The sequence below is a fragment of the Oreochromis niloticus genome, linkage group LG6, assembly GCF_001858045.2.
Source record: "Oreochromis niloticus isolate F11D_XX linkage group LG6, O_niloticus_UMD_NMBU, whole genome shotgun sequence".
Lineage (NCBI taxonomy): Eukaryota > Metazoa > Chordata > Actinopteri > Cichliformes > Cichlidae > Oreochromis > Oreochromis niloticus.
In genome coordinates this window covers 34,030,082-34,053,004 of record NC_031971.2, presented here as the reverse complement: position 1 = coordinate 34,053,004, position 22,923 = coordinate 34,030,082, and the positions used below count along the sequence as shown (strand labels likewise).

The window sequence follows — 22,923 nt, the reverse complement described above, 5'->3', positions numbered from 1 at the left end:
GGTCCTGCAGATCTTCTGAGACATAAATTCCAGCAGTTGGCGCCTCTATTCGTTGGATCAGGGCCTTTTTCCATGGTCTTATTTTGAATCCAGAGGAGAACACGTTTTGGAGTTTGTGGCACCTAAACTTTGGAAAAGCATTCTTCCTTCTGTCAGGTTACTTAAATCAATGCTTCATTCTCATTTTAAATTAGCTTTTCCTGCAACATTTACCCTTTGGGTTACACAGTAGGTTCTTTGTAAGTATGCGTGTGTGAGTGCATGTACTTATGCTTGAATGTGTGTTTGTGTGTACTTTATGCCTGGGTGTGTACTGTGTGCTGGGTTATGTGCAGTGCTTAGGTTTTTGCGTTTTTTTAATCCTAAATGGAAAGCTCCTTATTAGTGACTTCAAAAGTGCTATACAGACTAACCTGTTACTGTCACAAGAACTGATGAACTGGGGTCTGACATACATCAGATGATTAGTTGATGACAAATATATTGGCACTGAAACATGTTCATTAAATAACGGGGCATTGCAAAAAAAATAACTTCACTTCCAGAATGGCTTGGTCACATTTCTTAAAGAATCTGTGTCTGCTGGACTGCATTACACATGTATTGTGGAGGCGCAGGCAGTAAATAAAAGTCCTCATTCCTGTAAATTCAGCAGTTGTTTGTGTCACTTTTAGATCTAAAAAATATACAACTTCTTGTAGGATTGGTTTGATTCAACTCTTCTTCTTCTTTAGCTGTTCTCCTTAGGGGTCACCACACAGGATCATCTGCCCCACCTTATCCCTATAGCATTCTCTTCTGTCACATCAACCCTATTATGGATTAAACACAATGGAATTTAGTATAATTAGTCAATTATTTTACTGACTTACCTTTTACTTTACTTTTGCATTGTGCTACTTTTATACCTCTGCTCTACTTTATTGTGGATGTAAATCTTGTACTCTGTGCTCCAAACGATTTATTTGAAGGCTTTAGTTACTTATTCTTTTGTTACCTATTCATGTTAGATCTTCATAGATTAAAATGAATATAAAGTTTAAGTTATACACATTCATGGATGATAATCATGATCCAGTATTATGATTCTGTATAATAACTACCTCTTGGGGGTATTTTAAATATATCTTTATGTTTAAACCTTTCTACTACAACATAAGCAGGTTTATGACTTTCACCACTTTGTAAACCTGTTATTCATTAAAACCACAAAACATGTTGAAACTGTTGTGTAGTGGTGAAACTTTTCATGCAATGCAACGTATTTTGGGCATGATGCTGCACGCTCTTGTACGCTAACTTTCTACACTGTTTTTTGTTTTGTTTTTTCTAATCAAATATTCTTATTTCGCCACTGTGACTACATCTGAAGAATCGTCCTTGGTAGCCCGTGTTATTATAGCCTGTGTTATTATCCCCTGTAAATTGTCCCCTGAACGGACCCTGTCAGTATTTTCTACAGAGAAGATTTAGGTTTGAAGTCGAATCTTTGATCTGTTGCCCTTGAGAGGCTGGATCTACTAGACTTGCCGTGATGTAAAGAAGACATTATTTGACAGAGAAGCTTTCACACTCCACCGTCTGGTTGTTCATAAAAGCGTCACTTGAGGTAAGATCCTCGCGGTGAAGCGGACAAATTCCTCTGGAAGTTCCAGCCCCGCCCCTTCAACGCTGCTTTTATTTTTCACGTAAAAAAGGGGGCGTAGTAAATTTACGCAGAAGGAAGCGACCCTGGCGCCGGCTGTCAGTCCAGTGCCGGTGTTACAGCTGGATGGTGTTTGCCAAGCAAGTGTCCTAGCTACGATTTTGTGATTTTATAGCGTAAATTACACGAGAAACGTAAAGTCTCTGTGGTAGGTGAATACTGTGATGTGGAGAGAGTGAAGACGCGTTTGTGACTGTTGAGAGTATACGCGTTTAGCTAGCTTTGTGGTTAAAAGGACTTGAAATAGGTTTTTATTTTCACTTCACGGGGTAACGGCAGCTAAAATTATGCTAAAGCTGTTTTTAAGACATGCCCGTCGCTTTCCGTGGGTTACCAACGTGACACTGTATGGCTGCCTGTTCGCCGGGGGGACTTCGTCCACCAGTGGTTCTCCGGGAGAGAGACCATCGAGTGGAGACAAACACGGAACGTCGCCGTGGTCGCGTTTAGTTTCCATGGCAACTTCAATTTCTTCTGGATGCGTTTCCTGGAGAGGAGATTTCCCGGGAACTCCATCGGGATGGTGATGAGGAAGCTGTTCCTGGACCAGACGACGGCGGCGCCCCTGGCCACCAGCGTCTTCTACACAGGTCGGTGGGCTGTGGGAGGCACTGGCTGGAGGCTTTCTGACGGCGGTTAATGGTTAATCTCACAGCTGATCGCCTCTCTGTCCATTTGTAACCAGACCTAAATCCTCTCTGTGCTCCTTTCATGTGGCGTAATATCACCGCTGTTCCTTGTCTTGTGACACAGACGAGCAGAGGTCAAGTGAAAGACATGAAGGAGTGGATTATTACCACTAACTGGACAGACTACGACTGATACTGCAAGCAGATATCGCTTCATTACAGTGGTTTACTTTAGATGATAAGTGATAAAATTCCTCCCTATCGGAACACGGATTACAAAGGGATCTGAATCCTAGCAAGTTTTTAATAATAAATCCACAGAGGAAAAATCAAAGAACACATGCTTATTTAAACATTTGACATATCTGCTGTCAAAGCTTATGATTACAGCTTTGAGAGTCGAGTCAAAGACTTAAATAGCATTTAATTCAAATAATCGGATGAACAAAGACTTAGAAAGCAAGCAGAAAAGGAGAGCCAAGTCAGATTAAACGGAAAACAAATACTGAAAATAATACAAATATGAAAAATGAAATCAGAATTGCATACTTTTTGCTAGATTTAATTAGATTTGTTGTCTTCATCCAGAGCTAGAAAGAAATCCTCCAGAATATATATAAAAAAGATTTTAAGCGGTTTGTAATTTTCTTTGCAACAATACATTTTTGTTCAACAAATGACTAAAAATAGCGTGATACTGATTAGGCTTGTTTCTCTAACTACATGTAGATCATTTGAGTCCTTGTATGTAGTCACTCCCCAAGAATGGCTCATTACAAGCCAGAAGAACCCTGATTTGAGTGTTTATGTTCCCCAGTATGTGCTGATGTCGAGACATAATGCAGGGGAAAAAAAGATTTTTTTGGGGGGGTTCCATAGAAATGGTTTTATTCAGCAGAGCAGAGCAGCTCAGTTGTTTTACAGTATTCATTACTGCTGAGCAAAAGTTGTTGTGGACTCAGGCGGTATTTTCACATTAAGTTAGCTTGTGCTTTCATGAGGTCCAGAAATGTCAGTCAGGCTCCAATCCACTCAGATACAATCATAACAATATACAGCAATATTGCTGGTATAAATCTATCAGAACTTGTTATTGCAGTCTGTCACAAAACCTTTCTTTAGTAACTTCTTCTCAAATATTGCTTCTATTGCTCAAAACTACTACAGATTTTATAGAAAAACTATAAACTTAAATTTTGAAAGTAGAATAATTGGTTTTGGACATAAACTACTGAAAGTTAAATTAAAAACTAACTAGAATCAAGATAGTGTGGTAAAATGAATATTTTCCCTTTTTTGGGAGGGAATAATAACCCATAAATGAAACACTTAAACGACCTAACATGGACCTATCTGACTCACTTCAAATGTGGAAACAGTTGAATCTTTAAAAATTGAGATACAGAAATGAATGTATTTGGTGATTAGACTCAGATGACCCATCATGCCAGAATGAAATCTTAGCGGTGATATGATTTAGGACAGGACGCCCTGGAGTCTAAACGCTGCTGGTGGTGAAAATGAATACAGAGGCTTTAATAGAGTTCTGGCTGAGGGGTTTAAACGAGATGGGGAAGAGGTGGGTTCTGTGAGAACAGAGATTTAAAACATGTAAAGCAGAGGCTGATTGGCACAAAGAAGGCGGGTGAGAAAATGATTGGACTAGAGTAATGATGTCAGTATTGAGATTGTCGGTACAGGGAGCGGTAGTCGTGTAGAAAACAGGGAGGCAGGCAGATAAGTGATTACAGATCCTCATTGAACTTACACATAAGCTTCATAAACTCCATAATGATTGTGGAAAACAGTGTGCACTGGGTTATTGTACTAATTATTGTTTCAAATGTGGCTATATGTTTATCAAAAACATGACATGATTATTAAATTTGTTTATACAGTACAAACTGCATATGTCTTCCTGCACTGCCTATAAATCAGTCAAAATTCATATGCCTCCAGGTGTCAGTTTCTTGGAGGGCAAAGAGGACATCTTGGAAGACTGGAGAGAAAAATTCCTGAATACTTATAAGGTGAGTCACAGACACAGGCTGTTATTTTCTAAAGTCGTGACCGTTAACAGCACCTGTGTCAAAATAGAAGAGTCCAGTGTGTTGTGTGCTCAATTCCCAAACATCCACAGTTTTATTGGTGCAAACAGTTTATTACGTGCTAAGTTTTCTAGTTCTTATTTTGTGCTTTGTTTGTATCTCTCTTCTCAGACAGGGCTAATGTTCTGGCCATTCATGCAGGTAAATATCACCATCATCATCATCACCTTATGTCCATTAATATAATTGGGTGAAGCTATGTAGAGTAATTGTGCAATAAAGTTCAGGGATGAAGGGTATATATAAAAACAACTAATTTTTTAGTGGCTAAACAAAGTGACATGAGCATCATTTATTTAAGATGTTACATATTCTGAGTAAGTACAGTATAATAAGAGGGACTGCTCAATGTCAACCAAATGCATTTAATTTTGTGTAATGTACTAGTTATTTATAATTAGAGCTATTTGTATGTATTACAGCTATTTTTGTTGTATTTTGTAACTTTGTAACGTATTGCATTATTTATGTTAATTTAGTTAGTAACTGTTGTTACTGTTTTGGAGCAACTGTGACACATATTTTTCTCTGGGAAACAGTATTCTGACTCTGATTCAATGATCTGCTTTGCTACATTTGAACTATTTTCATCAAGCAAAGACCAAAACAGATACCATCAGAAATCAAAGTCCATACAGTGAGATCAGCAGAGCAAGGGGCACATGAAGGTTTAGGTTTAGACATAACAAAAAATAAGGACAATGCCAAGGTAGGAAGTAACACATGAAGAAAAACCAAGCTTAAGAAATAACCAAAAGACAAAATGGTAAATGTGGAGAAATGAAGGCTCACACTAAACACGAAGACAGAGACGAGGGAACTTGGAGGACAAATGCATTAGCATTAAAGGATGAGGCAGGGGAGAGAACTGAGAGAGGAATCACTGAAGACACAGCACAAGTAATAAACTCAAATTAGAAACTGAAACTTAAACAGAAACCCAGCTAAATGGGCATCCAAAAAACTCAATGAAAACCAGAGAAGAAACCTAAGTCAAATACCACAATAAAGTTACAGTTCATTGTACTGCATTAGCAGCAGAAACATGAATCAGAACACAGGATTGTAAAATGATAGCTTATTACTATGAAACTATGAAGTAAAAACAGAAATAAAAGATCCTGTAGTGTCACAAAAATCAATCTCACCTTTAGAATAAAAAATCAAAATGCGGTGGGCTCAGTGGGTGAGCAAGAGACGATATGCCGTATGACCAGAGAGCAGTAGGACCGGGTTTGAATCCAACCCTTAGCCCTTAGCTGCATGTCCCCTCTCTCTCTCCCTGCTTTACTGTCTATCTACACTGTCTCAATCCAATAAAGGCTAAAAAATAAAAATAAAGGCTAAATACGCATCTGGGGAAGTGTTTTTCTGTGTTTCTCACTTACTGTATTGGGTCATTGTCCACACCTTTTACCCTCCAGTTGCTATCCATACCACTGTGTTAAATAGCAATCAGTAGACATTTATGACATAATAGTGATGACGATATGCTGTTATCTCAATTTTTCTCAGTTTCTGAACTTTGCCTTGGTGCCTCTGTATGTGCGGACCACCTTCACTGGCTGCTGTGCCTTCATCTGGGCCACTTTCTTGTGCTTCTCACGTCAGACCGGTGACGGCACAGCTGGTGCTGCGCTGGCGTGGATGTTCCCTCATAAAGACGATGATGCCGAATACACTAAAGAGAAAGTAGACTCAGAGGACAAGGTGGCTTCCCCCAGCAAAGGAACAAGACCATGTAAACCCACACAGTAGCAGAATCAGTCGCTTTTATTTAAGGCGACAAAACGTCAGCTGGACTAGTGGACTGCGGTCTAACTCAGCTGATGTTACACTAACACTGCCAAGGTCACAGGTCGAAGACTCGGTGAGATAAGAGTGAAAGTGCTGAAAAAACTCCAGCATCTTGAATGTATATGCAGAATATTTTTATTATTTATGCAGTATAGCAGCTCTGTGGGAAAACATTCGGATCTATCCTTCCATACCACAGTGACTATGACCATCGGCTCTTTTGTTCGTTTTTATTAATGCCAACTTGTGTTTGTTCCACAAGTGAGGTCCTTTTTTTTTAAAATTTTAACTTGATTTGCTTGATTTGCATCAAAGTGAAAAACTGAATAGTCTACAAACGATCTCCACCATGTGGACACTGGCAGCTAATTTATTAGCTTAGAATTTTAATTAATGATGATTTGAGTCGCATTTTAAACGTTTAAATCTCAGCTTAACCTTTCATCTTTGGCTGAAAGAGTGCCTGGTCGCTAAGAAATATCCCAAGTGTTTCCAGTTTCCATTTTAGTCCATGATGTACCGAATACAGACATACCCAGGTACCAGTTAGGATTGTCACAATGTACGATTTTTACCTCGCATGATATTCATGGTCAAAATAATTCACTGATATTATTACAAAATCCATAAAAAACATCAACAGAAATAAAACTAAAGCAACAAGAAAGTCTGTAAGAATAGCTTTACAAACATGAAAGTAATAACAACTACAAAATTATCATAATTTCAGTTTTAAATATCACTGTTATTATGAATAACATCTGTCATGACACCTCTACTACCAACAATATGTGATATTGTTTTATATGTTTGTATTATCAATTTATAGGTAGGTCATTTTTAATGAACTGAGTGCACAATATGAATCCATATTCAAGCACAATATGAATCCATTCAAGCACAAGAAAAATGTAATCAACACTAAAACAGATCTGAAAAAACAGTTTTGATTTGCACATTTTCAGCCATCTTCACTTCACTATTGCCTGTGAAGGTAGGAAGTAACACATGAGAAAGTTAAAGGTTATGCTGTGTTGGTCTAATAATAACTGGGAAAGCTTGTCTCAAACATCCATTTACTTGAAAGGAAGAAATGTTGCCTGCCTGTTTTTGTAACCTTTGTTAATATTATACCATCGCATGGGCTTAACCATCTCTATAAATATTTCTTCATAGATACTTTGTAGAACTTGCCTGCATAAAAAATGTTAAATCAGACGCCTCTGGCTTTTCTAAATAGAGTGCAGCTAGAGTACAGCAGTTTGTTGTGTTATATATAGGCTTTAAGGGCATACTTCTCTTTTCTGTTTCACACAGATAATTAACTTTTTGTACTACTGGAATTCAGTAGAGCTTTTTTGGTACGTTTGAGCCTAAAATATAGTTTGTGATTACGTATTCAATCTGACTGTGTGCAGGGTGTGTGGCTATAATATTGCTTCAGTCTCACAAGACTAAATTAGTGCTGTTAATAACATATTAATATATAAAGCATTGCTGGATCTGAGGTAAAGAAAAACATTTAATCACTACTTTATCTTTTATCAGAGATTCTTTAAATTGCATCCTTATTTAAGTAGTAAAGAGTGTATGTTTCTTAATAATAACGTCCTATTTCCTGACTATATGTGTGCTGATACCCTGGAGCTGAAATGTCCAAGAAATGAATATTCCTTTTTTTTCTATCTGTATGCTATTTTTCCACAGTCAAAATCTTCTGTTTTTACTGGTTTTGTTGTCACAAAGAACAAATGGCTGCAGTTGACTGTGAAAACTCATCTAATTACATCTGCGTTACATGCACTAACCGCTGAATATATATTAATAATATTTATTCTTGAATAAATTGAAAAAATGTCATTAATTTATTGTTGGATTTTTTTTCTTTTTACTGAGCACAGTGAGAACACTATTGTAGCTACACAAATGAAATGGACATTAATGAGCTTGTTCTTGTACCTACAACAGAACAATGGTCAATAGCCTCACAGTTTTCTTCACAAAAGGTGCCTTTTGTTTGTTTTGGCTTGAGTTCAAGAGGATAATCCCTCCTATGGATTACTTGCCATTTGGACGGACTACAGGTATTTTGAGAATATGTCGATCACAGCTTGTATATAAAGCACTTCCCACTCATAGTTGAACTCTGTAGCCTTTGTACGCAAGTTGCAAGTTAGTCAACTTAAAAAAAAAAGAAGCTTCCTTTTTTTTTTCCATTAAAGTGGTTTCTAAATTTGTAACAGATTGTTAAAATAGATGTTTGTCTGATTTTCCGTAAAGCAACCTGACCAGCTGTGTGAAAACACCTGCTTCTTAACCTTAGTCAGTTTTATCTGCATGTGAGTCAAAGAAAAGCCTAAGGAGACAAATTGTTGAAGCGCTCTCACCAGAGACAGTATAGGCTAATATTAAATTATTAACTTGCAATACAATCATCAAAAACATTAACGTTTACTAAAAAGTATGAAAATTAGTGGGCCTATTGTTTTCAGATAACGTATCCTTTACTTATCCCTGAACTTGGAAAACGGATTTACTGCAACAGTTAATCCATAAGTTCATCTTAACGAGTAACAAAATAGCTGAAAAAGTAGAGTAATAAAAAATATTTCAATAAAATGACAGCGTTGCATATGAACAACGCTGTCATTTTATTGAAATATTTTATTATATATATATATATATATATATATATATATATATATATTAGTGTGTATGCGCGCGCCCTTCTATTCAGTGGAAAGCCTGCATTTGCGAAAGACGGATAAGTGGAAGAAGAAATATAAATACATATGTATATTTAATTGTATATATATATATATATATATATATATATATATAAAATTTCAATCAATCAATAAAACATAGGTAAATATTTAGATTAGGTTGTGTGTTTTATTTTTTCATTTATTTTTCCCTCTTCTCTCAATGCGTTCTCGGTGCTAGTGGGTGTCTCCCAGCCTTTACATTCCTGGCTGCACTGCGCATGCTCTCTACATCCTCTCCATCCACACGTCGAAGGACTTGAAACCTCGAATAAAGATGCTCAACGTCTCGGGTCGCTGGAATCTTGTCACCGGGTGAAATTTTACTTATCTGAAGGGTCGCACACACTCAGAGACCAGACGCAGAAGGACGACATCGTTTCTCGGTTTCGGCGCGCGTGCACTCCACCGACATGGAACTGAAGAAATCTATATCGGACACCGAGCGCGCGCTCAGGAGCTACGGAGCTGTGTCGGAAACGGCGTGGACAACGGACAAAGGTGAGCGTCGTCAACGAAAAACAATAAAATAAAAGAGAATAAAGACACAAACGGGAGGTGTGTGGCGGGGAACGGGCAGCTGTGGTCTCGGCTTTTCTTCAGTGTGTGTTTCGCTGTCAGGATGCCCAGTCAGCACTTAGAGTTTAAATGGTTAAAGCGTGACTCACAAAAGGTTTGGGATGGGATCAATAGCGCTTCGTTGGTACTAAAAAGCGTATTACTTCCCTTATGTGCAAACCGTGGGTAGCATATTTCGCCCTTTGTTAATGAATTTCAACCACTAAAGGTCTCGGACGCAGCGCATTTGCAAACTTGTGGTTATTTGATTGTGAGCTGATAAGCATGCAGCAGGAGCACGAGCTCTGAGTGATCACCCTGCTCCTCTGCTCTAATCAGTGTACGTATATCTACGGGAAAGGGCTCAAGAGGCAGCTTTTTAAAAAATTGTTATTAAGTCTATTCCCCACTTTCAGTGATTATTTATGGGATTCATTTTGCGTAGCTGTGTTGGTGAGACTCACAAGTACCAATAATAAAATGTAACAACAACAAATTAAAGCTTCACGTGTGATAATAGAGCATAAGCTACAAAAAACACCAAACAAGACATTAAATCTTATTTGTTCTATTCAAGGCTGCATATAAAATGCACACTCTCTCATTTATTAAGTAGTGTCTGAAGTAGCTCAGAGCTCTGTCTCCTCTTCAGATAGCTTTTTTTCTTCACCAACTGATGAAAATCTATTCAAATGAAAGTGATATGAAAAAAAGAGGAAAATCCTCCCCATGGAAAGCCAGAATCAATAAAATATTTGCTTGGCATTCATGGTTGTTAGATGATTGATTAATCTATTTTTGTGTCACATGCCTAATGGATTTCATCTTTAGTCAATACCACGCATGTTAGATGATAAATTAAATGGTTGTTTAGTTTTAATGCTGATTTGGATTTGTGCCTGTGGCAATATTAATGCACAGTCATGATCAAATGAAATCATTCAAACGCAAAGCTTCGGGATGGGCATAAAGCAGCAAAAACAGAGTTTGTTTACGTCTTAGATGTTTCTGTTATTTTGTCCCATTCTCGTGTGATAAAAAGTGTTTTAGTGACGTAGCTGAGAAATATAAGAGACTTCAGAAGTGTCCCTCCTGATTCCAGTCATCATCATCACAGGGGAGTAGTGTGTGAAGAAACTTCCAGATTAAGTCTGAGAAGAAAATGCAGAGGATAATTTTAGAAACAGATCCAGCCATTGCTCTCTCGCTCTCTCGCTCTCTCGTTCTCTTTCTGCTACAAAGACAAACATACAGGCAGAAAACAACACAGAGGTACAACAAAGGCAGCTCCCTGCAGGTTTGTGTCCATCTATTAGGCAAATAGTACACGTGTTTGCCTTGCACTTTCTATTTTGTGCTCACCATCTGTTTTTTTTTTTTTTTTTTTTCCCACTGGAGGGGGGTGTGGTCCAGCAGCAGTGTGTACAGTGTGACTGCAGCATGTGTCAGGGGGTGTCTGCATTGGATGTCATACAGGCACTGACATTTCCCTGTTAAACCCCATGTGGCTGCTGCGGTACACACGATCCTGACTCTCAGGGTTGTTTTGGCCTCATTAAGTCGTAATCCTGAAGTACACCAATGAGCCAGTTTGTTTTAATGAAACTGGGGTAGTTCAGGTGTGGTTTACATTGGCTGGCAATGTGAGGAGCAAAACTGCCCTGTGATTTTGTTGTTAACCTTACCTGTCTCTGAGGAAAGCGCCACTTTTAATTATATTAGCATTTAATTACTTATAGTGTTTTTAGTGCTCAGTAGGTGTTAGCGGCTTGTTGGGTTCAGAGAGAGCTGTTAAGACATTATTGAGCTGGCACTTTGCCACTTTTAATGGTCTGGTCAGGACCTAATGCAGCTTGGTGTTATTGATGATGAACACGTGGCTGTAAGCGAGACAGAGGAACGTGCGAGGAAAAAGCAAGAAACAGTAAAAAAAAAAAAAGAGGAGACGGAGGAAACGCGTGTAAAACTTTAGTTCTTATCTCGCTGATACAAACTTTCGCAACTGCGTCTTTTGTCAGCAGACGTGTCAGATGGTGATTCAACATCAGCAAGGCACAAACAAAGTGCGCCCTCCTGTGCAGACTTCTGTCTGCTGTGGTGAGTCAGCTCCATCCTCAGCAAGCATCCATGAAAAGTATCACAAACGCAGACTGCAGTTTGTGTTGCTGCAGGAGGACGGAGGGCTGATCCCGACCCTCTAATATTACGGTACATACTTTGAATAAATCATGCGTCAGAATGTGTTATAGATGCAAATAACTGTTTAATCAGGTGTATTATGACGTGGCATCTGTAGACTGGACTTTATGTCCTGTTGTCCTGGCATCACTTCACAGCCTGAGTGGGAAGAAGGAATGACAGACACTTAGAATACTTGTAATTTCCATATGGAGAAGTGAGTATTTATATGAGAAGATCGAGTAAAGTACACTATATAACTGGGTCTTTTGAGACAATAGTATTTTTATCATAACAATACTTTATGTAATTTCCAGCTTAATATGTTTATTCATCCATTCTATTAGAGTAGCTTTGCATAATTATCAATAAAAAAAAAAAAATCTTTATTTACTTTACACTGAGCTCCCCTTCAGCCAGGTACAACACTTCCCATAATGCAACTTTGTAAAGTTCTTCATTGGTCCCTTTGTCAAAGCCTTGGTGACCCAGGCTTTCTCTTCTGAGGTGGAAAGCAGCACAGCACTGTGCTAAACACTTTCACACACACGGAACATAGATAGGTTTTTCCATATTGGCTGGATTTATGCTGTTGTTCGTATGCTGAGCCGCTTCATCAGGTGTTGCGGCATTTTTGTGGTCGGTGCATTGACAAGTGCAATAAGTGGTTTGTCTGTATAGTAGCTGCAATGTTTCTGCATGTTACTGGCAGAGATGGAGTGTGAGGTCAGTTCCAGCTTGGGAAGAAATCAACGAGAAGCCACAGCTGGTCATCGGTCCGTGCTGAAAGTACTTTTTCTGTCTCTTTGGAAAATACTTGTAATATATTCCTGGTTAATTCCTTTCTTGTCGGCGATTGGGAGCTTTCGGAAAGAAAATCTGTAATTTATGGCTGAAGCACTGCTTTGATTTTAAACTTCAGATCACCTAACTCAATTACCCACACCTCTTTCTCTCCAAATATCATGCTCTTGGGTGCAGTGATATGACATGTCACACCGAGATGAGGTGAGAAGTGAGTATGCCAAGAAGCTGATGGTGTGAGAAAGTTTTCAAGGATGAAACGAAAGAAGTGAACTTTCCAATGCACATGTGACATCAAATCAAAGGAGAGAGGAATTTACATTTTAGAGCTTTAATTAGATGCGGCCACTGGAAGCAGGCCATGTGTAGTACGTGTTCTCTGTAATTTAAACCAAGCAGGCATGGTTGAACTGTGAAGGAGTGTCCAGAGTGAATAAAAATATGGTTCAAGAATGTCTTGTAGGTCTGTCTTCATTTATTGCATTGTTTTTCCTCTGTTTATCTTCTCTCCCTCTTCCTCTCAGGTCACTCAGATGTGTCGATGGCAGAGAGCACGATGTCTCCAGAGGAGATCGAGGTGGAGATGGCTCGTATCCAACGCCTGCGGGAAGTCCTGGTGCGCAGAGAGTCAGAGCTGCGCTTCATGTGAGTGTCTGTGTTTTTTTCTGAGACCAGAGGTTCACTTTTTTTTTGAGGTAACTTTTTTTTTAACCGAGATACAGTTGATACACTTAATACAACACAAAGGCATTCGTGTTACTTCCTTCACACATACATTAAGCTGGCTGCTCAATATTAAGGGAAGCTGCCGATTTGTCCATTGATTATTCAGAGGGCTGGACATGCATGTAGCAGCTGAATGAGTCATCACTGATGGACTCACTGGCCTCTTAGCTTAAAGGATTATAGATCAATGCTGAAAAAGAAGTTTTAACAGCATTATATAACCGCTCAGTGTATCTTTTTAAAACTAAAAATGGAAATACAAGGCTTTGTTTATTTTTGTGCAAAACTATATCCAAATTTCTCACCAATGAACTGTGTATTTTGAGGGGTAATTGCATGTTTAGTATCTGCCCATTGATGGTCGAAGTATCAGATGAAGCTGATAAAGATTTAAAAAATCCCACACTGTTGCACTGTAATAAAAAGCTCACTTGCAGGGCTTAATTAGGCCACCATGCTGCTTATTGCTAACTCTCTGCTGTCCGTCCTCACGTGCAGGCACAGACACACCAAGTAGCAGATGGCGTGTCAAAGGTTGCTGGAATCTACAAATACCGATGAGAGAGTAAAACACAAGGCAGAGGAGGGAGATATACAGAGCGAGGGATCTAGGAGGGGAGAAAGGAGAAGGAGGGAGGTGTAAAACACAGCAACTGGGATACATGCAGGGAGGAGGAGGAAGGAGGCAGGAGGCTGTGGATGAGTCATCGTCCTGATCTATCACAAGGAGAATTAAATCTGTGGTAGCTGTCACTGCTCCACACACACACACACACACACACTCACACGTAGACAGGGATTTAGGGAATAAAAAGGGAAAATGCCGAGGCCCCAAGGGTGAGGCATGAGGGCTGCAGGAAGCACAGAGAGGATGCAGGATTGATTTTTTTTGTTGTTGTGTGTTTTCCGTCTCGACACACTTAACACACTCACTCCTGATGTGTGAGCTTGAGGCTATGAAATCTTAATGACAAGAACAAGAGCGGAGTTTATTCAACAACATCCAGCTAATAGTGATTATTTAGAGATTAACACTGAAACTGTTTGCTAATGAATTAATAAGTTCAGTGACAGAAATGAATTGAATGTGGAAGGGTAATTTATTCTGAATAATAAAAACCATTCAGAGTGCTTTTTAAAATGTTTGTTAACTGAATGTGTTTTGAATGGCTTTTTATATCAGGAGAAGTGATGTGAATATACTGTGTTGTACTCGAGGAAATTGTGGCAATCGTTTTTGTGTAGCAGAACTGATAAAATGGCAGGTTCGGAAATTGGCAGCTTTAGAGATAAAGTCAGAAAATTAGTTGCAGAAAGCTAAATTCTTCACCTCTTAAAGACTTAATATAAAAAAGCCCCGCTTGTTAGATTAGAAAATCCTTCAAACTAATTATCCAGCTCCTCTACATCAGATTTTTTTTTTTTCAGGATTCCTTGTTATACAGAATAGGTCTGCCTGACGTCATGTCAATCAGATAAATATGTCAAAAATGGAAGTGGAAGCAGCTAATAATATCAGTTTGTCTGTAATCTGATGGAAGCCAGCGCTTTACTTTTATTTCTCCCTTTTATCGTTTCAGGATGGATGACATTCAGCTCTGCAAAGACATCATGAGTTTAAAGCAGGAGCTAAGGCAGATTGTCGCAGTACCAGGTACAATTAACAGTCAATCATGGAACTTCTGCATCAAAATCAGGCGATAAAGAACTCACAGTTGTTCCTCTGCATGCAGAACTGTCCACACTCCCTGTTTAGACTTGACCAAAAATAGATCTTTTGATAGAAAGGGCTTCTGTTTGCAACTCACAGGAGGCCTATCGCCTCTGCGAGCATCATACTGATTTATAGGACGTGTCGTTACAATAAACGACGCAGGATTGATTGTAAGTCCCAGGGACACAGTGAAGTTATGAGGGAGAGATAAGCATACACACACTCACTCACAAACACACAAACATCCATGCATCATCACTGTGAAGGAAACACAAGCTGAGGGAGTTTTTCCAGGCAAAGAGTCTAAAATGAATTTCAGTAAACACTCATTTACTGCCTGCATGTTTTCATTGTGCAAAAATGGAATCAAATGTTAGCCTACAGTCACTTCCAGCGTTGCCTGTATCAGAAATGCAGCGAGAATGTGCTGAAGTGGCTGACTGACGTCAGCTGCATCGCACATAGCAACACAAATGCGTACATGAGGCTATGCATAGAGAGAACCTGGCAACAGCAGGAAAACACGCCTCCTCCGAGCGCATGTACATCATGTGTCAGTGTGTGTCAGTGTGTGTGTGCAGGAGGGGCTGGTGTCGTGTTCAAGGATGCACACATGAGGATCAGGACACGGCACTGACCTGTCAAACGCTGCCTGGATTTTATTTTACCACTTTGACAACCCAGCAGCATTTACGAAATAATAGAAACACCCTGACAACACAATAACACAGTCCAGCATGAGTAGTTCTAATTTAGCCTGTGTGAAGGCTAAATTTTCCCCACAGCTTGAATGAACTAAATCCCTGAAGGGAATCTGGGTCTCCACTATTTTGATGAGTTTTTTTTAAAGAATTTTCTCATTTAAATTCCTTGTGTATTTGTGGAAAATTTATGAGGAATCTTCAATTTTGAGATCCAGATAGACTTCAAAAAATAATCCCTTTTAATATGGGCTCGGACTCACCTCTGACAGAATTACTTCTTTGGAAATGCAGCTAAGAAACAAGACAAATCAGTCAAATAGCCCCCTTTGGAAGAAGTAATTGAAGTACTGCAAGTACAGCACAAATGTAAATCAGATAAAGAGTAGTATATAACTAAGTTTTGCCAACATTAATCAACATAAAAGGCTGCGCGAGAAAAATGGAAGTGTCTTGAGTTGAGGTATGTTTTATTTTTTTCTAGCTTTAATTCATATTAGAGAATATATGTTACTTTTTTATCACATAAATTATTAATAGGGTCGCATTATAACATAGTGTTCCTTTTATTTTGTCCACTTGCCACCCAGTCTGCACTGTCCTGCAAAATCTCACTGACATTCCCTTGTGCTGTTAAGGGGGTTCTGGTATCCCATTACTCCACTCCAGGACAAAAGGAGTCATGTGACAGACCCAGCTACCTCTCCTGCGCCTGCTCCTCTGACTTTGGATTATGTGTCTAACCCGTGCATCCTTCAGGCTCTCCTGCCCCCTGGGAGCTTCGCTCTGTAGCTGCACTGCTCCATGTTAGAAAAAGCTGGTTTTAACAGTCATTTTTCATCTGTTTTTTCTCAAATAGCCTAGATATCAGCATTGCCAGACAGCCTACCTCTGCAGCCATGTGTCAATGTGTCCTTTTCTGTTTTTACATACATCTAATTTGGTCTGTTAGTGTATATTCTGTGCTTTGGAGTGTGAAGGTTAGCTCTTTGAGGCAGGACAATACCGATGCTTGCAGATGCTTAATCCTTCAGCCAGCAAAACCAAAAAGAAGGCTCACGAGTATTTGCATAATTGAGTGAGTCCCTCCCTTATTTGTTATAAATTATGCATGAGTCAGAATTAAGGATCTGTTTTGTGACGTGACTCAGTGTTAAAGAGAAGCTGACATTCCTGTAGGGTCGCTCTGTAGACCAGATGAGTTGCTGCTGCCTGTCTTATTTTCATCCTTGTTTTCCCCCCAGAGAAAGAAAAAACCAAGAAGCACAGGCAGCGAGAAGAGGAACTGATCCTGAAGATCCATAAACTGGTGCAGAAGAGGGATTTTCTGGTCGACGATGCCGAGGTGGAGAGATTAAGGTACAGCCCTCCTAAGCACTGAGCACAGCTCATATCTGGGATGACGTCTCTGTGAGCTGACTGTCTGTTTACTCAGATACCGCTGGCTGTTTATTTATTCATTTGATCCTCACAGAAGAGTTGAGAAACAGCAGGAAGGAGACTCATTAGAGTAAATGTGCAGCGCGAATGTGAACTTGACTGAAGACGGCGAACGGGGGTCACTTCATCATCACAGCAGTAATAGCTGTGTGTGTGGGAGGGAGGCTGACTGATGACTGTGGCTCTGCATTGTCTGCTCCCCCAGATAACCCACAGAGTGTGACACAGAGATAACTTTCAGATAGGCAAGATAATGGGTTTAAATCACAGCGTGAACAAATGTCTGTGGGACTCAAAAGATTAATTTTGAAACTGTGCCTTCAGATTGTTCTGGGTTATTTTGGTGTCATTATAATCATTTTTGTGACAGTACTGAGTCACAACCAAAGAGTCTTAAAAGTGATTATCTTCTGTCAAAATCAATGCCACATGTAGCACTAGATTACATCCAATCGCGTGTTCTCTTTAATTTCAGGTAACTGAGCTGCAAAGATAAATCTTTAATTTTACAGAAACTGCTGGTCTACTGGGAGTTTTCCCCCCTCAGGCATCTCTAGAGTTTATTGAGAAGATATCCAAAATGCTTTGCTGAAGCCCGAGGTCAATAGCCAGACTGCTTTAGACTCATAGTTAAGGCAAAAGTAATTCAAATAATAACCTGTTACAACATTATGCAGAAGAACATGTCTGAAAATACAACATATTGAACCTTGGAGCAGGTGAGCTGCAGCAGCAGAAGACCACACCAGGTGCCACTACTGTCACCTAAGAGCAGGAATCTGAGGGGCTGCTGCTGGTTATGTAATGATGTGAGGGATATTTTTATGATACTTTGGGGCCATTAGTACTAATCAAGCATGGTTTAAAATGCCAGGCCACCCGAGTATTGTTGCTGACCGTGAGTTCCTGAACTTTACTCAAATTGTCTCTGCAGTCACCCGATCTCAGTCCAAAAAAACACCCCTGGGATGTGATAGCATCATAAATGTATGATGCCATCATGTCAATATGGACCACAGTCTCTGAGCACCTTGTTGACAAGCTGTTTGTTGTGCCACAAGAATTAAAACAGTTGTTAAGGCAAAAGAGGTTCATCTCATCATGGTACTAGTAAGGTGTCAATAATAAAGTGGCTGGCGAGTGTATGATTCTATATTTTTGATAAATTTGTTCAGAGGAAGCATATTGAAACAAAAATTCTCATTTAGTTCAGCAGTTGTCATTTTGTTGAGTGTTTGAAGTCCAGCACAAAACTAAATGGTAGCCAACAAGCTCCTCCCTAATATAATTTAGTGAGCTACATGATTAAGAGTCTGAAAGACAGAGCAGATACAGAACCTAATAATAATCTTAATTTGTACTTCAATAAGGATGAAAGCATATTTATAGATGCTGATGACCAAAACGTCTCTGAATGTAGACCAGAGAAGGACAGAAAAACATTTTTATTATGCCTCTCTGGCTTCTGTATTCCAGCCAAGAATCTGTTTTCTTTTTCGCCTCTTTTTGTCTTTAAATATATTTAAAGCTGACCTCTGCCTCAAAGTGAAATTAACAGAAAAAATGGATTATTTGTTGCCTTCTTCATCTTCATATTTTATTGCAGTTCGCAGGTTACAAGAGCTCATGACTGCTTTGAAAACAGAATTATTGGATATATAAAATGTGCTCAGTAGAGCTTACATTTTATTACTAAACTAACTATATGGACCAGTGTAGTCCAAGGATTATTATTTCACTGAGCAGTAATTCATGTTTAGCAGCGTGGCTCTGTTCTGGAAGAGGTGCTCGAAATATTCTTAGCTTAGCTGTCAGCTGATCGGGTCTGAACTGTAAATAAATATTTAAATATTTTAGGAATGATGCATGACTGACTTTACGTTTCTTTTGGACTAGTGCGAGTCCAGATACTGGTGGAGTTGATGTAGTAAAGTCATGGAAACTTTGGCTGAAATTTTCTTGGCATCTAGGAGGATGAGGTGATGATTGAGAGGTGAAGGGTTAAACATTGTTAGGTCTGAAAAGGAAGATTGACAGAAGGAGCAGAGAGTGATTGACCTGAAGAGTGTGAGCAGAAAGATAACATGACAAGTACAGTGACGTCAAAAGAGTGAAAGAAGCGATTTTGACAGAGTAGGAAAAAGAGGCAGACGTGACAAATAGAAAAGAAAGAGACAGAAAGTGTTCATACGTACGCGGATAAAGACAGGAAGGAGCAGATGTATGCTGAACTGACTCCAAAGCTTCAAAACAAGTAAATATGTTCCACTGGTGTATGTAGGCAGTGAGAGTGGATAACTCTGATATGATCATCTCAGACACACAGTTCCACGTGGCAGCCAGTTAGATCAAAGTCTGAACAAAGGAAGGGGAAAGGTAACAGAGATAAAGCCTGTTTTTTATGAAAGATAAGTCTGTAATTGTTCAAAGTAATAAAAAAAACCCTGGTTGTTTCAGACAGTAGGCTTCACCAAGGCCCACTATAAGATGAGGATTATCTTGAACTGTAAAGCGTGTGTGCTCACTTTAATAGAGATTAAGAAGAAAAATATGGAGCTTGAAATGAACAGACGAAGGAATTTTTAAAGTTGGTAGTCTCTTAAAACAACCCCCGAGATGTTTAGCTTTGAAAATGAAAATGAATAGTTTTGAAAATACCAAAACCTGTGGCGCAGCCAGTCAGTCCAGTAGTGCTGCTTCAGTCAGATAAAAGCAGACATTTTCTGAATTTCATTCAGACTAAGATGTGGATGTTTTGTACCTCAGGGAGAAAGAGGAGGACAAAGAGATGGCGGAGTTCCTCAGGCTGAAGCTGATGCCTCTGGAACAGAAGCTCAAAGTCACACAGAGTGAGTGAGAGGTTAAAAATAACTCATGCACACCATCTTAAAGAGATGAGCACTGTATGTGATGATGTCTTTTTTTCCCATCTCCCTTTACAACAAGTTCCTCCAAAGCCCAAGAGACAAATCCCCGAGCCGCCTCCCAACAAGCCATCCATCACCAAGTCAGGAGCGGCCATCATTAAGGACTGCTGCGGAGCCACCCAGTGTGCTGTAATGTAACTGACCCAAACCTACTCTTGGCCCCGACCCTGTGTCAGACACCACACTTACATCACACGCCATGACGTACATCACTTCCTGTTACTCAGAGAGTCACAGTCAACCACGAAACTGTTCAGGTATCAGATTCGTAGCTTAGTTTGCAAGAGGTTGGGAGCTGATCCCCGGTCGGTATTTAAGGGAAACTTTTATAGTAAGGAGCTTTTAACCAAGACCATGAAATAAAGGGAAAGGAAGCTGTGAAGAGAACTGTAAATAAAAACTATGTTAAAAGTGTTGATTTATTTATTCAGTCAGTTTTCAGATTGGTTAATTCCATCATGACAGGTTCAATGAGGATGGATCTCATCTGCAGAGCTACAAGCACAATGTCCATAAAGTGAACTGAATGCTGGGGTTCTCTGACAGGAAAAGAGAAAAGTTGATGTCTGACGACGGGTATTCATTCTTCATTTAGTCCTTAAAATCCAACCAGTGAATCTCTCAGTTGCTACATTTTATCATTTTCCCCAGGTGGGACAAACACAGGTGGCTCTGAAAAACAATATGGCTTCCTGTTAAGGGACTTATGCAAACTGATTTATATATGCTAATGAGGAGAGGGAGCCAGTGGATGATTTTTCTACAAGTGCTGAGCAATATTCTCAAACAGCAGTTTAATTCTTAAGGCATTTACAAATTAAACAAAGACTCAATGCTGAACAAACTAAGTTGCCTCTTTTCCACTGACGTGCTGCCAGTGCCCGTGTTGAACTGATTCTGTATGAAAGAGACTGATGTCAGTGCCAACAATCTGATACAATACTGTTGCCAAGCCTGAAGTTGAAACCACTAACATCAAGGTGGAGATACAAGAAATATAGAGATTCACCTGCAGATTCTGTCTACAGTATCCCCCCCTCCCCACTGAAATTACTCCAACCTTTGCTACATAACATCTGGTTCATTTTCTAACCTGTGGAAATGTCAGCTGGTTCTCAAAGGCTCTACGCAGCACGGCATCAGTGGAAACCAGATTAAAAATGAGCTCATATTAGGCTCAGTGCTAGTTAGCAATGTGAGTCCTATAGGAGATGTCCAATTATATTTCTAGAAGTCTTCACAAGGACAGTTTTCTCTATCCAATCTGGAGTGAGATCACTGAGAATCATCAAAAGAAAACTCTTGTATATCAGAACAACATTTAAATGGAAATATGATGGATATAAACAGGATATAATAATAGACATATGGATGGCTGGTTTTGGGAGAAAACTAAACAATTCATTTTGAGATAGAAAAAAGTAAATCCACTTAAATCTTGAGGTGTTCTGGGGAGTCCTCTAAATCAAATGTTATAGATGGTAGTAGAATAAAACTGGAACAAAAATGTATCTAAACTTTTTCCAAACACAATTTATAGAGAGTGCCAACTAGCATTCAGCCTAATGACTCACCTTTATAGTTTTCAGGAACCCTTTTCATGATGACTTTAATGCCTGTATATGCCAACACTTGATCTTCCATCATCACACTTACCCTCCTCCCAATATCAGCACATCAGTGGCCATATTAAGATCTGCATCATCAGCTACCAGGAAGTGTTCACTGTGGTAGTGTGACATCATTCATCGTCATTCTGGATATTGCAGAGAAACCACATGCATCCTTTGAACTTACGTCTTGCGTTTTTAAAATGATAAACTCCAGGAAATGAATGCAACTCTGCTGTAAATGCCTCCAATAGATGGTGTGTGTTTGAGTGTATTTAGGACTTTAGTGTGACTCATGTCAAGCAAAGTGTTGCTCTTTGTCACTTTACCTTCGTTCTGATAACCTAGCATTCTGTAGTTGTAGTGGATTTATGAAGGTCCTAATGTCAAAGTATTGAACAAATATGCAGAAAATAAGCTGAAACTACCTGTACATATATGTTTAAATAAAGAGCATCTTTCAGGAACTCATTGTGTGTGTGTTATAATAATGAGAAGAGGCAGAAACGATGCTTGTGAAATTTATTAACGCAAATCTTTTTTGGTCCCTTCAACAATGTGACTGTTACAGCAACTTTAGGTGCAGCACAGTGGTAAAACAGTGCAGTACGGGGAGGGGAGGGGGAAGTTAGTTGGGCAGTTAAAAAAAAGGAAAAAAGGTTAAAGGACAATGCTGAATAAATCAACTTCCTTAGAGAAGAAGAACAAATGTGCAACATTAAAGTTCAAAGTAAGACAAGGTGAGATACACAGGCAAAGAAGAAACTTGTTTAAACCACCATGCAAACGCCTCACATTCATTAAACCAAAACTATGCATAAGTGCATATGTTCACTGGTATAAGAGCCTTTCATTGATGTAACTGAAACAAAGTGAAAACTAAATAAAATCAGAGTTAGTTGTCACTGCAGTACACCGAGGAGTTGCTAGGGTTTGCTCAAATTCACTAAAAAGTAATGTCTTCATTTCCTCGTAAGCATTTTAAGCTCGTTTCTATCATTACCACTTCTAAATAATGATTTTGAACCAATGAGTCTTTAATCAAAGTGGCTTCCAGATAGTCAGCAAAACCCTGCAGGAGAGATAAACAATAACAGCCATAATTAAAATCATTTTGATTTGTATGTCAGACATTTTGGTGAGTTGTTAGGGGAAATCTTTCAATTCATGTCTGACAGAAAGACTCATGTTATGCTTCTAACACTGACTGAACAGGCAGAGAACGCAAACAAACTGATTAAATGGGCTGCTGCCCATTCTC

General features: G+C 39.2%; 2 protein-coding genes across 2 annotated transcripts; both read left to right on the top strand.

The window, feature by feature from the left end:
- Positions 1–1,694: 1,694 nt before the first annotated feature.
- LOC100692373 (mpv17-like protein) lies at positions 1,695–8,103 on the top strand. The gene is given in 5 exon segments (XM_005458556.3): positions 1,695–2,068; positions 2,071–2,295; positions 4,294–4,364; positions 4,554–4,583; positions 5,958–8,103. Coding segments are annotated over 5 exon segments (645 nt in total). The 5' UTR covers positions 1,695–1,992; the 3' UTR covers positions 6,201–8,103.
- Positions 8,104–9,210: 1,107 nt separating this feature from the next.
- bmerb1 (bMERB domain containing 1) lies at positions 9,211–22,327 on the top strand. The gene is made up of 6 exons (XM_013276663.3): positions 9,211–9,505; positions 13,069–13,189; positions 14,851–14,924; positions 16,930–17,044; positions 19,892–19,974; positions 20,072–22,327. Exons 1-6 carry the CDS (start codon positions 9,418–9,420, stop codon positions 20,188–20,190), a joined length of 600 nt encoding a protein of 199 aa, XP_013132117.1. The 5' UTR covers positions 9,211–9,417; the 3' UTR covers positions 20,191–22,327.
- Positions 22,328–22,923: the final 596 nt, after the last annotated feature.

Bases quoted from the DNA above. Each gene is read 5' to 3' on its own strand.
- bmerb1 (XM_013276663.3), top strand. From the start codon at position 9,418: ATGGAACTGAAGAAATCTATATCGGACACCGAGCGCGCGCTCAGGAGC. The intron at 9,506-13,068 runs GTGAGCGTCGTC...TCTTCCTCTCAG, and splicing joins GGCGTGGACAACGGACAAAG to GTCACTCAGATGTGTCGATG. The intron at 19,975-20,071 runs GTGAGTGAGAGG...CTTTACAACAAG, and splicing joins GAAGCTCAAAGTCACACAGA to TTCCTCCAAAGCCCAAGAGA.